At 44.2% G+C, this 16484-nt stretch overlaps 1 protein-coding gene across 1 annotated transcript in view; it reads right to left on the bottom strand.

The window, feature by feature from the left end:
- T265_04621 (hypothetical protein) overlaps positions 1-16484 on the bottom strand; it is a gene marked incomplete at both ends in the record, with an annotated part of 81599 nt that overhangs the window by 56059 nt on the left and 9056 nt on the right. Inside the window, 3 exons of the mRNA XM_009169403.1 lie at positions 2774-2889; positions 10226-10353; positions 16009-16050. Of these exons, the coding sequence (XP_009167667.1) occupies positions 2774-2889; positions 10226-10353; positions 16009-16050 (286 nt within the window). The remainder of the gene's footprint in view (positions 1-2773; positions 2890-10225; positions 10354-16008; positions 16051-16484) is intronic.

Raw genomic sequence — 16484 nt, 5'->3', positions numbered from 1 at the left:
GATTGCTGATCCGGCATTCCTACCAGATTTGGGCAATGCTCCAAAGACATCGATGGTCGAACACTAGATGTCGTTGGCTCGCAGCAGACAAGTTTCTGACCCGTATAGTAATATAGACCGCACTCCAGCATTGTAAAATCGAACCTGGACGGATAAGCTGATGTCACGCCGACGTAGGTTCACAAAAGCTTCTCTGGCCTTCCCAATCCGGATGGAAATATCATCTTTCGCGAGACCACCGGGACTGATACAGTTGCCCAACCAGAACGACCGCACGGTAGTCGGATGTCTCTGATGCCTTTGGTCCCGCAATTATACCTTGGGTTCTTCATGGAATCTGAGCTTTACTCCAAACTCGCACTATCATTCCCTTGTTATTCAGACTGGTTCCAGTTGGAGCAAACATCACACCTCTCACAGATATCATTCCCTTGTTATTCAGACTGGTTCCTGTTGGAAAAAAGTCACGAATGCTGTGGAGCAAACATCACACTTCTCACAGAGGCCAGCATTGGAGAAAGCCTGTTTTTATGTTGATCCACAGGAGCTAATATTAAATTTCTGAACTCTGTGGAAAGACCAGTATTCAGATCAAAGAAAGGGCCTCGGAATAGAAGCTCTGATCTTCCAGTCCTCAGCTCATGTGACCCTGGCAAATACCGATTCCAGAAAGTTGGGCAGAGAGGACCCTGATCCCATTGACCTTGGCCAACCGACTGAACGAAACACTTGGGATATCAGTCGGACATCTGGTTACGCATGTTGAGTGGATACCGAAATGGGTTATACAGAGAAGCAGAGACCCAGTAAAAGACATGGTTTCAAAATTTTGTACGGAACGATCGATCACCTAGTTGCAGGTTCACACACACACGTGATTCGCAAGGAACCGATTTGCTACCGTGAAAAGTGTCCGATTTTGAAGCACACAGCTTTCTCTAGTGTAGAATTTTCGTTTTTTATCCAGACAGGGGTCATCTCTCAAATGAGACTATCTTTAGCTGCCCGTTGCTGCTATGATCCTGAAAAAAGACAAATTTCCTTCCTAGTGTGTATTGGGCGTTCAGCCGGTCCACTTGAATGGGCCGTGACTGCAGGGGATCGTCCTAAAAAAACCTCCACGTGAATTCAGTGCCTTTCGTAATTGATTTAGCCCAGAAGTCCGCGGAACAGCCATTTGTTTACGATCCTCAAAACAACAGTGAACTACGACAGTGTGACTCGATATTTTCAACTGGCTCCATTTGTGTCAGATATCTCGTAATTCAATGACGCACAGGGGTGTGTCTTCAACGAGGTGCTGTAGAGGCCACTCATCAGATCACGCGTCACAAACACTAAAACCACGTGACAATTCCCGTCCCACTTGCAACCTTAGTCGACAACTTGTACACTACGAATTCTCATCCATTTTTGTTTACGCGGCTACCAATTGTGTCACGCGCCAGGATTATGAACCTCATTCAACAAATCAGGTTGAGTTGTATTCATGTTCGTGCAAGCATCAAACACCAAGAAACACCCCTCTCTTCACACTGTACATAATAAATAGGCATACAATTAGGCTCAGCACACACACTCGCGCGCACAGGAAGCAAGGAAGTCAACGGAGTTCCGCGGACAACTACGGGACACGTGTAGCAACTATACTGCAGAGAAGACACGTCCCGCGTCCGAAACTTCACTCAGGAACTCTCAACCAGTGTCCTCAAACGATAAGTCACCTTTTGGCTCATTCCACTTTTTGCATTTTTATCAAGTGCACCTGGCTAGTAAGACAGACATTTGTTAGTGCTTGTAACCTTCTGATAACCAACTTAATTACGTCAAAACTAGAGCACCAACACTGTCAGATAGGTTCGATCCCACTACAAGTGGCTCAGTGATCGATTTCCGATCATCAAAAGAGACCGCTAAGGCTAGTCAGAGTCTGCTGAATAACACAAGATACTAGAACGTGGCTGGATGGAAACGATCGTGTGGACTAGAAAGATTACCCGCTGGAACTTAACAGACAACGGAGAGCACATGGGTTTAATAAACAGACAAAGACGACTGATTGGATTAACGTAAACATCCGATCTGCAGGCAGATGTTAGTTAACTTCAATCGAACATGGAACGCTCATGCTGTGCTCACTTTCGACTGGATCACTGGTTCCTTGGGATAAATTGATTACCTCCGGAAACCATACACGTACTTCCAAAACTAGCTACAAACACTTATTCAGTTGTATGAAGGGTACTTACACGCGAATTCTTGTTGAGTTTGCTTAATCGATCACTAGTGAAACAGAAGCCAAAACTGCCTATCTTGATGAAAACTATTCAGATAAGTGAGTACGCCAACTATCAAGTTTCGCGCGAAAATGCTGCCAAAAAACAGACTTCTCAACTGTCAGCTAGGAAGGTAGGAGACGCTTATAGGCTGTCAAAAACATTTCCTGCGTAGCATTCGGACAGGAACTATCCCCATGCTCTGACGATACTAAATTCCCTGAACATCGATGTTTTTAGGGACTCATCAAAACACATATAACGGTTAAAAATGGGAAGAAATAGTAAAACAAACAGTGAAGTTAAAACGTTGAAAATTTAGACCAGGGAAAGCACGTCCATCGAATAAGATGGTGTAAGGTGGTATAAAGAGCCGATAAGTGCCGATCGATCCTGTACCGCACTTCAATCTCTGGTGGCAGTCCGAGGTATCCCTCACGTCGGCTAGCCAGTTGATGAGGTGGGATAAAGCCAGAGGTGAAAATATGCAAACTCACTTCATGTAGTGCAGTGTATTGGACATGGTAAGAAGCCATTTGCTCTTCACCCTTAATTTCCACGGAGAGTTGCAGCCGAATCGCCCCAGAAACAGCGGACTTGTCTGTTCGTTTTTCTGCGGGGAAGTGTGTGGGGTGAGGGAGGTCAAATCTCCATATGAGCCAGTGTTCTTATGAAAGTGCATAGCATAGTTTGCGAAATACACCAGTCATTTGTACATTAATCCTCATCCATGAAGAATTTCATAAACTGAACTGGTGTGTAATGTTTTCACGATTCGGGTTCAAGTAGTACATACGGTTGACGGAATCTTGGGGACACAACACCTGCTTGATGAGCCCCCAAAAAGGGGGAAACTGGTCGTAGGTTTTCAACAACCTTGTGATTAATGTCCCTTCAGAGATAGATGATTCTTAGAGATATACACTGGTTGCATAACAGTTTGGTTTCTACAGGAGACTCAACTGGAACCCAGCTGAATCTCTCGTTTATGATGCTTTTAAGCAAATGAATGTGCTGCAACAGGCCGCCTCGGGTTTCTGCTTCTACGATATTCGAGGTATCGCGATGCGTGCATAGACGTAATACACTACTCATAAGGATGACGGGAATTCGTCAACAGCCCACGACCGGTTTCGCCCTTCTTGGGGCTCATCAGGTAGGCGCAGTGTCCGAGTTTCCATCAACCTTATGTTCTGCTCGAACCCAAATTGCATTGTTTTTGAGAAATACACTGATTTGCAAACCAATTTGTTTTTCACGAGAGACTCAACTGAATCTCTCGTTTATGATATTCTGCAACTGAAAGTGCTGCACACAGGCCGCCTCATGTTTCAGTTGGCACGATATTCGATATATCGCAGTATATTTTCATAAAGGAAACTACTCACAAGTTTGCTGAAAACTCTTCGAGAGCCCACGATCGGTTTCGCCCTTCTTGGGGCTCACTGAGTAGTCCCCGAGTTTCCGTCAACCTTGTGTTCTACTTGAAACCAAATTACGAAAGACACTCATCTGCATACCAATTCGGTTTTGACGAGAGACTCTCCTGGAACCCAGCTGAATCGCTCGTTTATGATTCTTTGTACACATAAATGTGTATGCTTCCTTTAGGGTTTTCTTCACCTGGGAGCCATCATAAGTGATAGTATGGTACAAAAAACTTACTTAATTATGCATGTCACGATGCAAAGTTGGAAATTTTGTGTGTGGAAAAACCAGCAGTTTCTAGAAATTCAATGGATCCTGATAGTTACTTGAGCGCTGTTTCAACATTTAGAGCAAAGACAACCATGTGAGTTACACACCTTTGTCACAAAGGTTTATGCAAGGACTCGTTTAGCTGGACTGGAGTGTACGAGTCTAAACCAGAGATGAATCATGGGCGGTGCTCAGGTTACTGTTGATCTATCTGTTCGCCGAGCTTAGCAATTAGCCGGCGGTGTGTGGTTGGTGAAACGTTTGCAAACTAATTGCTAGGCTTGACGAGCAGATCAACAGCCGCCTAGTCAACGACCAACAAACTCTCCCAAGCAATCCACATTCCGGTACATGTCTAGGGGCAAGGTCGTCCCCAGTAAATTACAGGGAGAGCTTGGTATCAAGCGGGGTTTTTTTTGGTTTTTGTCGACCTCAGTGAAATAATTGTTGGATTTTTGCATTAATTCATAGTACTCGGGGATTTTCCCCCACGGCACTGTGAACCAACACTCTTCGTTTGTGATGTTCACCCGTTTTGGTTTAAAACTAGAGATTGAATTCTGCGTTTTTTTCACCCTTTTTCAGCCTTATAGAAACAGCTACGTCCTTTTGGTGAAAAGGAACGGATACAGTAACCTCTCCATGTCTAGCAAAGTGGATGGTCGGTGTGCAATCCACCGGCGAACTAGGCTGCTTTTAGATGTAGAATGGACAGTGCTCACATGGACCTATGAACAACAGCCACATTGAATTTCACTCCACTGAGTGGTCGGCCAGTCCTCCAATCGGATACAAGCCTCTCCACGAACCAATCAGACCTTGCAACAAAAACCACTGTGTGTGCCCTCCGACCAACCGCAGACTCTCCTTTCAAAATACTCGTATCGATTTTCACGTATTTGAATGCCGGATAAAGGCTTGACTAACCGGATTTTAGCGAAGCTTGTTGTCTACTACGCGGACGTTAATAGGAGCGCCGAATTAGAGTCCTGGGCCGAAAATAACGGTCACAGCTCCTGAGATGCAGGGTGCACACTGCCAGCACGATTATATTTGAATAATGAGACTTCAAGGACATTCTATCCGAAATAGGACACTTATTGATGACAGGCCTACCATTCTATGGGTAGAATGGTCACAAAAACCACCTCTCTGAACCAACCACTGCTAGGTGCCGCCCCCTTGGGATGGACCACAAGAAAGAACCGACCAAAGTTGGTATTTTATGGGCAACAGTTACTAGCAGAGGCCTACTGCGGAGAAAACATTTCAGCTTTTGTTTGGTCCTCTGAAGCCGTCCCCCTCACCAATGATGGTCCCCAGATTTAGAAATGGTCTCTCCCGGGGGGAGTGAAAGGTTTGCTTCAATGACGATATTGCCTCTTAGCAAAGATTGATTACGCTAGGCCTCCCCCGAGGAGCCAGACGTGGTTTCCGAGGGGAAAAATTTCAGCAAAGAAGATGCTCTTGACTTGTCGGTCTTTTAAAAGGTTGTAGGGAGCGTTTTGAAATATCAACAGTTGGTCGGTCCTGAAAGGAGTTCCACACCATCTGGAATTGAAATTAATGTTGCCATATCTGGAAATACAACCACTGACACAGGCCATGAAAACCAGTATAATCCAGGTTTCTGATGTGTATTACGTTACTCTATCTCCTCGGGTACCCGCGCACCAATAATATCGATGCAAAAATCAAACAATGAGTATGTAGCTTGGTTCTTTATCTCTTAAAAACTGAAAGGGGGCCTCAGAAGTATTGGAGATCATCGGGAAATGAAGCGACGAAGGATGAAGTTCACCCCGTTGGAAGCCAACTCGCGCAACAAACTATTTAGTTTGATCAACTGTCTTGGACCGTATGTATAAATCCGTTTACTGTGTCGATCACAATTCTAGATATCTACGTGGAATAAGCTAATCTCGGATTGACTTTGCCTGGAGTAAATCACGTGATGCCTCGTTACTACGGCGACACTGCCGCACCGATGCGTGATACACCCTGCATTCATTGTCGCAAAAACAAATCATACGCAGAAACATTCTGTAAATGGATTCAACAAGTTAGAACCCAAAAGTACTTAGGTGGTTGAGCACACGATATGCAAGTCCCCCCCCCACGGCTTTCGCCCTACTCGAGGATTATTATTATGAAGCCCAGTCCCCATTTTTTTCTTGAAGTTTCACCCGAAAAAACGTGGCATTCCCAATACGATGGGCACTCCAAGTAAAGAATTTTATGAGTGATGCAGGCGGTCTTGTTCAGTGAGTGGGAGGTTCAAACAAGAGGAACACTTTGTTTTCGGTAACAATCTGTAGATTTATTGCTGGCCAACGTTTCCCTTTTGACACAAAAGCTTCGTCAGGCCAAGTGACTAGGTTACGAGGTTGACCGATATTTAATGCGGAAGGAGAACCAATCGGCTTAGTCAAGCTAAATCTCCTTGGGCTGTCGGTCGAGGGGTTTTTGTGTGTTAGGGCGGGTGAACAAGTGTTGGGTCGACGGGGAAACCTCCATGTGTTTGGGTCCAGCCTAGGGTCAAGTTCTTCTGGTTCAGTCCACTTGATGACCCCTTTTGAACGCCATCCGTCTGTGTGGATGAGCTAATGCTACGACAGTTGTGTAAGAGGGATTCTGTGACCTCTGGTCAAGTTGGGAAATCCATCTTCCTGTTTTGTCTACATGAGCTGACAATCACACCCACTCACGTGTCAACTCAGCTTATCTAAGGCCGCTTTCTATGCGCTCGCCAGTTCCACACCCTCGATCATGATGCTCCACCGCCTCGGGTATCAGCCGCTGTGGGGGGGNGTGAATCGCAGTCCCCGTCTTAAAACTACCACATGTATCGCGATATCTCGAATATCGTAGCGACTGAAACATGAGGCGGTCTGGTGCAGCACATTCAGTCGCCTGAGAACATCACAAACGAGAGATTCAGCTGGTTTCCAGGTGAGTCTTTCGAAAAAACCAAATTAGTTTGCAAATGAGAGTATTTGGTATTCTTCTGCATTCCTTGAGGGTTTGTTTATCTTCCTTTTATGTTTACCAATTCTGACAGTTTGTTCAGTGTAAACCTTAGTGGAATCCTTGCGGTTAATTTTACACACACAGTCCCTAGTCCTTCCAACAGGGAGAGGATCTTTGAAGAAATGCTTTTTTAGCTTCGTTGAGTCCTTGTAACAACACAAAGAAGCTAATACATGCATTACTATATAGTTGTATGACTCATACAAAGAGAGACATTCCTCCACATTGTTCTGAGAGTTAGTTTATATTAGTAGTTGCCCACAAGATGTTTTTCCCAGGTCAACATTTTTTATCAATCATTTATTGACAAAATGAATACTTGCTGACCTTCAATTTCAATATCAGAATTATGCTTGCAGGAGATTCCTGTCCCATGCCGATCAATCGTTTTTCTTTCGGAGGTTATGGTCAGTACAAAGAACTTTCAGGCATATCAGTTCACCCCTCATCAGTTCCTCAGCAAAGAACCCCATTCAAATAACTAGATTTGTCCTACGAACAATCCCACTCCATCGTCACGGCGACGAGTTTGGCACAGTCCACGCAATAAAAACAAAACATCCCCTCACGCGAAATGACAGGAGTAAATCGGTGTTGAACCAAATCGAGATGAAGGCAAGAGGAGGACAATGTCACCATAATCTCCCTGGCCCGGTCAACAAAACAAAACACTCCCAGATCGATCAGCTTACTGTTCACATCGTCCATTAGTCCGTTCGCGTTAAACACAACCGAACAATGGGTTCCAACATTGTTCCATCGCCGCTGACTTGTCATCAGTGTTGGGTAGTGGTGAGCTGCGAAATTCATAAGTTGTCATCTGCAATCCCCTCAAATACGCCACGGAAATACACGGCAGAAAGTGGAGTGGTACTAATCAGTTGTGTTTACTCAATCATTGCTCCAACTGGACTTCACTCAACTCTGGAAATCCAAACTGTTTCATCTGTTGCTGACCCGCTCCAGTGCCTAGTGCCGGAAAAAGACTCACAGAAGGGAACACAATTGCTATATTCCGAACAAGCGAGTGAGTGCGTGCGGGTTCGAGAGCAAAAGTTACACCGGCTCTGTGCTTTCCAACATTGATCCACACTGTCTAATAGGCGTTAGTGAATACCCACCAACAGGGTCTAATAGGCGTTAGTGAATACCCACCAATAGGGATCATGCCTCTATGATCCAATCTAGACGCTGTAAATCACCTGACCGACTCCAACAGTCGGTGCCCGGGAGGACAGTCCCTGACAAGCACACGGTTACCAAGCCGTAATGTTGGCTTCCCAAACCATGGTTCAGTGAGACTTTATCAGATGGGTAAAACCCTAGAAGACAGACCCTAAAACCAAGTTCCTGTTCATACTTGTCTGTTTATCTGAGGTTCACAATCACTTACGATCATTTTTAACGAGAAGCCAAGGAGAGCACAACAGATGGCATTTCATTGCAATCGCACAGTTTTGGGGTCTAGCAAACCTTCATCTAGACAACCGTCAAAATAATAAGTTTTAACTGCGCGGACAACATTCGCTGCAACGAAGCCAGCAGAGTTTCGGCCGCTGATTGGTCAATCGCTGATCAGCTGACACCATTGGCTTGGCTATGAAATCAGCCGCATGTCAAGGTCAGCAGTTCGGAGTTAGTTCACGTCTTAATTAGTGTTACCGTACACAACGTATGTTTTGTGAAGGGATTTAAATCAATGGTGCTTTGAGAATACTGAGAACTCGTGTAATCCGCCAATCAACTTTAATCGTTTCCTGAAAATAGTTTACCTCCCATTATCTTCCAAAGGTAATGACCTGTCCTCTTTTAGCAAATCCCGTTTGCACCTGTCACTCAAACGGATGAAACGGCTGTTCACTGCTTCTCTCCCTTCAGCATGGATTGGCTTTACCTACAGGACGAAATGTCCACTAAAAATGCTCATTCTTATTACCCTATAACTGGAACGAAATCAGCTTTGTCTGCACCCTACTTTGTCCCATCCCATTACAAATTACGCACAAATTCGTTCGAGCTATCCTTCCGACTTTGTACCACCACCTCTATTGAAATATATTCAGCAGTACTTACCTGACGAAATGACTTCCATACGTTTCTAAACTACCTCATCCACATGACATGAACTTTTATCAATATGCTATTTCCGACCAAATTTATGGCTCTTTTCACATTAAAGCCGCTTGAATATCACAAAAATTGTATTTTAAGCGTTAACGTGATAGGTTTCACAGTCAGTCTCACTGTGCGGCACAAGTCGCAAATGGGCCAATAAGATTGCAATGAAGGTGTGTACTAAGTAGCCAACCACATGTGAGAGTGTTAGCTACTCTTTGGAAACTATATAAACGCAGGCGCACTGACGATATCTCCTCAACTGCGGACGAACCGTTTGCAAGTCAAGCTCGGCGAAAAGATCAGCGGCCACCAGTGAAGTTATGCACCACGTGGCGCCTGTTGGTGGACTTTATCTTCAACTGGCAATTTCGTAGCATAGTTCTGCATTTTTGGCCGGCTGTTTGGTAAAAACGGGTTGTTCATTTGGTTTAGTCATGGTATCCACTCCCCGAGTTCTGAAAAAACTCAGTTTTTTTGTCAACTGCTTATGAACAACATTACACCTGGTTCCTTTTTGAAAGCGCGCTACGTTAACTGGGTTCCTTTTCTAACCATTCCAGTGATTCATTGTTTCAATCATATGCCTTGAAATTTCCCTTTTCATTTTTTATTATAATTATACTGAAAAGAACTAAAAATCCCGCATAAAACTAGGCTTCAACTAAGCAATCTAACTCAGCCGTGAGGCCTGATAAATTAATTTTCGCATCTTTGAAAGTTTCGACTGAATTCTCATCGAGGCTAATTTTTTCGGTATAGGATCGATTGCTGTTTGTTACCAGACTGTCCCCAATAAACCCATTTGCTTTGTGTCTCCAATCCCCTTAATTATTCCATAAACCCGAGTCAAAGTTTCCAAGGTAAAATATTCCACTTTCAACACATTCTCACATTCTTCACCATTTCAATGCTGAAGAATACAAACACTGACAGGCGAAGCGCCCTTTCACTCTAAACAGTTACACTACCTGCTTTCTAGACAGGACCACAAAAGGCAAAAATCGACTGCCAGCTGTTCGATAACGTACAATTCAGTCGGTTCCATCTTTTCCAAGTTGCTTTTTTCCACAATACTGAGCCGTATTCGCATTTATCATACTCACCAAGGTTGTACCAGACGTCCATTTCTCCGCTCAGCGTTCGCACGTCAATGATTGTCTGACCGAGAAAGTCGTCCGATTCCCGCGTAAACTTTTGACGGATTTTCGATTTCAAATCATTGTCTTCATCCCTATCCGCGATTGTGAAGAGGGAAAGAAGGGAACAGGAAAACAAAGAAAAAAGTGAGGGATTATCACGACAAGAATACATCAAAATCGATCTTGTTTTGAGGATGTAAAAGGCGTGGGATGCCCGTGCCGAGATTTCGACGGCATTGCTTAAATGATAGTGTATTTTTGGATGGATCAGGACTGACATCAGTTCACATCAAGAATTCACTTTGGGTTAATATTCTTGGTTCGGACTGGGTTTATTGCCCAAAATCTCCAACTCAAAAAGTGCACGCCCGAAGGGCGGGAATGGTCACGTGAAGTGTCGAATGAGCAGAAATCCACATGAACATGTGGTCAAGTCGTCTGTCTTGGATTCTTCATCCACAGATTGTCGTGGCCGAAGAAACTGGCCATCCGGCGAAACTCAGGTCGTTGCCTATTTTCTACGTAGTTATCACGGCAGCAAACTTACTAGGGCTCCAAAAGAGTTCATATGTGATCGATTCCAGACTGGAAGTCCTAAAACAGACTGTTTTGTCTGCCACAAAGACCTTTGGATGATCGGAAAATACACTCATTTCCAAATCAATTTGGCTTTCATGATAGGCTCAACTGAATCTCTCGTTTATGCTATTCTACAACTGAAAGTGCTGCACACAGAACGCCTCATGTTTTAGTTGTCACGATATTTGTGATATCGCAGTATATGTTGATAAAGGAAACTACTCACAAGGTTGCTGAAAACTCTTCGACAACCCACGACTGGTTTCGCCCTTCTTGGAACCCGGCAGGTAGGCGCAGTCCCCGAGTTTCCGTCAACCTTATGTTCTACTTGAACCCAGAGGTTCTCTCGCCGACCAACTTGCATACGATGCCCATGGATTATGTTGAAGTAGACAAGTTGCTTCAACGTTTACGGAACGAAAATTTTCGAACAGAAAACTCTAACAAGACCAAATAGAGGGCTTCGTTAAAACCGGCCTTCTAGCGGCTTCGTCTAAACCATTTATAAGTCGGGTTAGTAAATATCCCATTTAGAAGTTTGGAGAACCAGTTGACTACTGTTGTAAAAAAATCATCGCACAGACGAAGTGCCGGATGCGCCAACATCTTACAGTTCTTCTTGTTGCAGTGCTCCTGTCTTAGTACGAACCAGTACTCCCCTAAATATGGTATACTCTGTGCAAGCTTACAAATTTCTCCCTCTTTAAACGTACCACCCCCTACAAAGACCATCCTCTAAAGGGTGGCTGAGTCTAGCCAACCGGATGCGAAAATGAACCCTGCAACCTCACCAACCTCAAATCAACCGCTGACTAACAATCATGGCTATACAGCACCAGTGTTCGGACTGTGTGCAGCAAATCGAGTGTCGAAACATAGCATCAGTGACAGTAGGTCTCGGTCATCTAATCACCCGATAAAAACAAGCTTGCAGTACAAAAACCGCACCGTAGATGTATTTGATTTCGTTTCTGGTTCGGACCGCTTTTATAAAGTGACGAGACATGTTTACAACCGTTAATTCACACAAAAAATTGTGCCACAGTGCCCGCGTTAGACCATAAGCTCTCCGACTGGTGCTGTTTTTTTCAAAAACTTTGATGATTCATTCAAGCACTACCTCTCAACTGTTGCAGTGCTCAACTTACCGGTCTAAAACGCCCTCAAGACGACCTCCACAAGCTTGTTGCGGTTCTACTATTTTCCTGGGCACTAGCTGCAAAACTTCGAACCGATTCATCACAGTTTAACTTTAGTCTCACAGAGTTTGGCATAAATTACAACCTGTCACTAATTTACTCCACAAATAAGCCTTGTGAACCTAATGTTGTGCTTTCATCCGGTAAATTTGCGTATGAACGACAAACTCAGTGTGTCTGTGTGTTGTAGGGACCAGTTGAGAGTAAATGAACTTTCTTCCGGTTTGGGACCAGAAGTGGAATCAAATAAGACACAAAAAATAAAACTGCGCACACTCAAAACGAACGGACTTTTAAAATGTACCGCTGACTTTCGCGAAGGCGAGCCGAAGGTATGTACGGTGTGCTGTCAGGCCTAAAAGATGCACCGGACACTGGTAGACTGTAGTCACGTGACGTCAAATCGCTGTAAACATAACTGTTGAAAGTCAGCATCGTATGCTAACGACCCCAGCGCGAAAGAATTATAATGAACGTGTAACTAAAAGGCATCCTGGCTACGATAGATTCGATGGCATATTTGAGCTCTAGGATGAAAAGACAAGTTTGTTAAACAGTTATGAAACTCATAAAATTCACCCTTCCCTAGAGCAAATGATGACTTTGCTCACCAGCGAAAGTTATCCGGGTGTCAAAAGTGGAATGGATGTTTCAACAGTTTACAGGTCATTTTGTTGAATAACGTGTTTGAACGGGATGAGTGAACTTATCGGAATCACGTGCCGATTACATATAGCTTAATAGTCCTCACAGCTATTCGATGCCAATGTCAACCTCTTTTATTTGCTTCTTCTCTACTGGACGGTATTCTACTAGACGCCAGGTCCACGTTTGGCTGTTTTCTCCTAAGACGAAATGACGTAGACGGTAACGACCTCGGTGCTCAGGCTTCCGACAGACAGGTTCCGAACTGAGAATTTTGAAAATAAATATCTGAACACTACGGATAATTTTGTCGCCAAGACTCAGTTTACTGCACGCGACTGTGTATGAGCTTAGTCATCTCACGAAATCGAAAAAAGTAGCTTTTATGTTTGACCTTGCAGACGGCTGAATTTTGCCACCAACGTTACTGATTGTCTTGCAACAATGTACGGAGAGCCATAGGCTAGAAGACGAGAAGCAGTTCAGGATGACTGGCTGGGCTGGGATTATCGATCAGACCATGTGATTCACCCGGTATTTTTCTTTTCATTTGGTGCCAAATGGGCAAGCTTCTGAGGCTGATCCAACTTAGACGAATCGAACATCGTTCGTATGTGCGCGAACGTTTGAAGGGTTAGGTGTGCATCTACATAAGCTACTGATGAAACTTGTGAGTAGCATCTGGCCGGGCCGTCCCCGCTTCTGACAAAAATTATGAAACCGCTTCGCAGTGCCTGTTTATTATTGGTAAATATTCGAAGAATGTACGGGAAAATTTAAAAGGACGCTCGAGAATGTTCGTTTTTCACGTACTCTGTGCAAATGAAATCTATACCGTCAAATCAGCTGTAAAAATTTAGTTCGCATTGATCAATAAACAACTCCGAATGCTTTTCTCACTCCCGTAGTGGTGAGCCGTAGCATAAATTTACACGCATGAAAAGATATTAGTAGATATTTGGAGTATACAGTCAGATGGTGCTGTAAACTTACTTGTATGAGCGTAGCGGTAGTCGGAATGAAAGCAATAAAAAAATTTAACACTATTTTCCGCTTTTTGGGACGATAAAAACGCAAGGTAGAAAACTATAATCCAGTTACTCCCCTCATTGATTAGATAAGCTGGTCGGGGAAAAAAAGCTGAAACGCTCCACCTTTCTTTATCGTACACACAGCTCGAAGGTGAGATTAACTGTATCTAAACCCGTCGATTCATTCTTCATTCGTCCCTTTTTGACTAGGCCCATGAAAGTAACATCTTAATTGTACGTTTTTTGTCGGACTGAGCAGTCACTCAGGCGAGCATTGTTCTCAGTAGGGAAGAAAAAGCACTCACCGTCATCGACTGCAGTAAACTCACAAAAACGATACTACTCTCTCTCTCTCTCTGGCTGTCTTTACATGCGAAAGCTTTTATGGGAACTTTTTGAAATGAAGGGAAGTCAGCTGGTGAGAGTATATTAGTTTCCCGCGGAGCGTGTCCGGAAAGCCGGTGATGTTCCAGCTGGATTCGGCCATCGGATATGATTATGCTTGACTTGGGAACGTTGTGTGTGAGCGCACCCGCGAACTGTTTCGTCGACAAGTTTATTGTTATTGTGGCAGCCCGATGGACGGAAAACATGTAATAAAGAGATTGTTTCGCCCAACCGATTAAAACCTTTCCCACGTCAACAGGACAGGACGGCAAAAATCACCGTGTTTGTTATTGCTACAGCGCTTTAGAGCATACGTTCGGCAGTGAGTCAGTCCATGCAAACTGATGTTCCCAAACTGAGAGGAGGTTCACATAATTTCCTAATGTTGCCCGCCCAAAAGGTCCACGTTGTTGAGACCAGTTATGTGAACAGTGCTCATTCACACACACACACACACACACGCACACACCAATGCGTACACATTGTCGCATTCTACCAAGTTTCATTCATGCCCGAAGTCTCCAACAACCCAACCGACTGTCACTCTTAAACTGGCTAGAAGAAACCACTGATGCGTTACTCTCCATTCGGAGACAAGTAAAAAAGGTCAACAGACTGAGTAAATTCGGGAATTTTTGTTCTGTAAGTGAAACCAATTCATTCTTGAAAGTACTGTACAGCTGAACTACACTCATTTGCAAAGCAATTTGGTTTTGTGGGGGACCCACCTATACTCCAGCTGAATCTCTCGTTTATGAAGTTTTTTAAGCAAGTGAATGTGCTGCGCCAGGTAGCCTCATGTTCCAGCTGGTACGATATTCGAGATATCGCGGTACATGTATAGACGTAATACACTACTCATAAGGCTGCTGAAGTCGAAAAAAAATTTCAGCGGCCTTATGAGTAGTGTGTTACGTCAACAGCTTACACCGGCTTCATCCTCATTGAAAATCATCAGCAATGCGCGTCTCACCAAAATCATTGGGGCTTTGAACCCACGACCCCGGTAGTAGTTTGAATACTTGACGGTTTAGCCAAGAGCGGCTGATCAGCAGTGTGGCTGACTTGCACTCAGACAGGATTTAGTGCCACTTCAGTCCTTCACTCACCGAATGTACATTGCTTAATCGCGTGTTGACGACTTCCACTAATCATGTCGAAACAGACCGACTTCCTTCAATTAAAAGACGGAATCTCATTGGGAAGTAGCATCAGGCTAGACGGGCATGTGTTTGTCATCTGCAGCACCAAACCCGAGCGTAACGATTGTAGCTTAATCAGTTCACGTGACCGGTAAAATCAATAAACTGCGTTTGTCCCTGTGGTTTTGCCAAAATGAAACAAGATTTCCCTCCGAATAAGTAATATGTTCTTACCAAACTGTGGGATTTACACGCTGTTAGGATATAGGCCTATGGGGAGAAGTAAGAGGTCGCAAGGTTGCAATGTCATCCGTTTCACTCCGAAACCGGAGTTCAAATCGGAGTACGTATCAAGAATACTCCCAGTCTTTGACCCCCATCTGCGCTTAGTGACTCTGATGTACACAACCAAGTCACATGCAAACTGGCGGTCTTGTTTTTTGAGCCAATAACTTCAATTTATTTCTATCCAGGACCATCGGCATCAACAAACTAGTCGTCGGAAAAAGATGTCCTCGTTGAACTGATAACTGAGAATCGACAATTTTAGATGTGACTGCAACCTAAAACTGTTCGGAGTGAAAGTTCAGTGAGGTGAAGCAGAGGAAAGTAGATGTGACGGACGCAAATGTCACGTGTTTAATGAAAAAAACAGAACACTTGATTGACGCTTTCGGGGAATGATGTGAAGCTTTGGGAGGGACCACCTAATTTGCTCATATTTCAGCTTCCTACACGGTCATAAAACAGTGAGGGAGACTCACCAGACACGAACTTTGATACGTTCCGATGCGTTGTGACACTCGCTGTACGAGAGAAAATCACATGTGAACGACGAGGTTATTCAAAGTTTTCAATCAACATCAGGGAAAATGAGAAACAAAATAATCGAAATTCAGCTACTCGCGACGATTTACCAGTGGTAAGCAATCAAACTAGGCAACCATAAAATATCACCTCAGGAGAAAGGTAAAAACGTGCATAGTTCTCGTTTTTCTTCTTGTTCGCCGCATGTGCGCAGAAAGACTCTAACAGCAGCATCTCCAAGAAAAAGTGGCCTGTCGGGCGGTGTTGATTCATTGCAGTTCCGTTTGCCGACCAAATGCTCGTAGCTTACAGGCCGCTGCCAATCGGTGACAAACGTGAGATATCTGGCTCGTTCGATAGACCCCACGTGACATTCAACCTTTTTTTGTAGACTGGTGAATTTTCAAACCATACTCGATGCCCTGCACATGTC

The sequence above is a fragment of the Opisthorchis viverrini genome (assembly GCF_000715545.1).
Source record: "Opisthorchis viverrini unplaced genomic scaffold opera_v5_78, whole genome shotgun sequence".
NCBI lineage: Eukaryota > Metazoa > Platyhelminthes > Trematoda > Opisthorchiida > Opisthorchiidae > Opisthorchis > Opisthorchis viverrini.
This window is presented reverse-complemented; position numbering and strand designations above follow the sequence as displayed.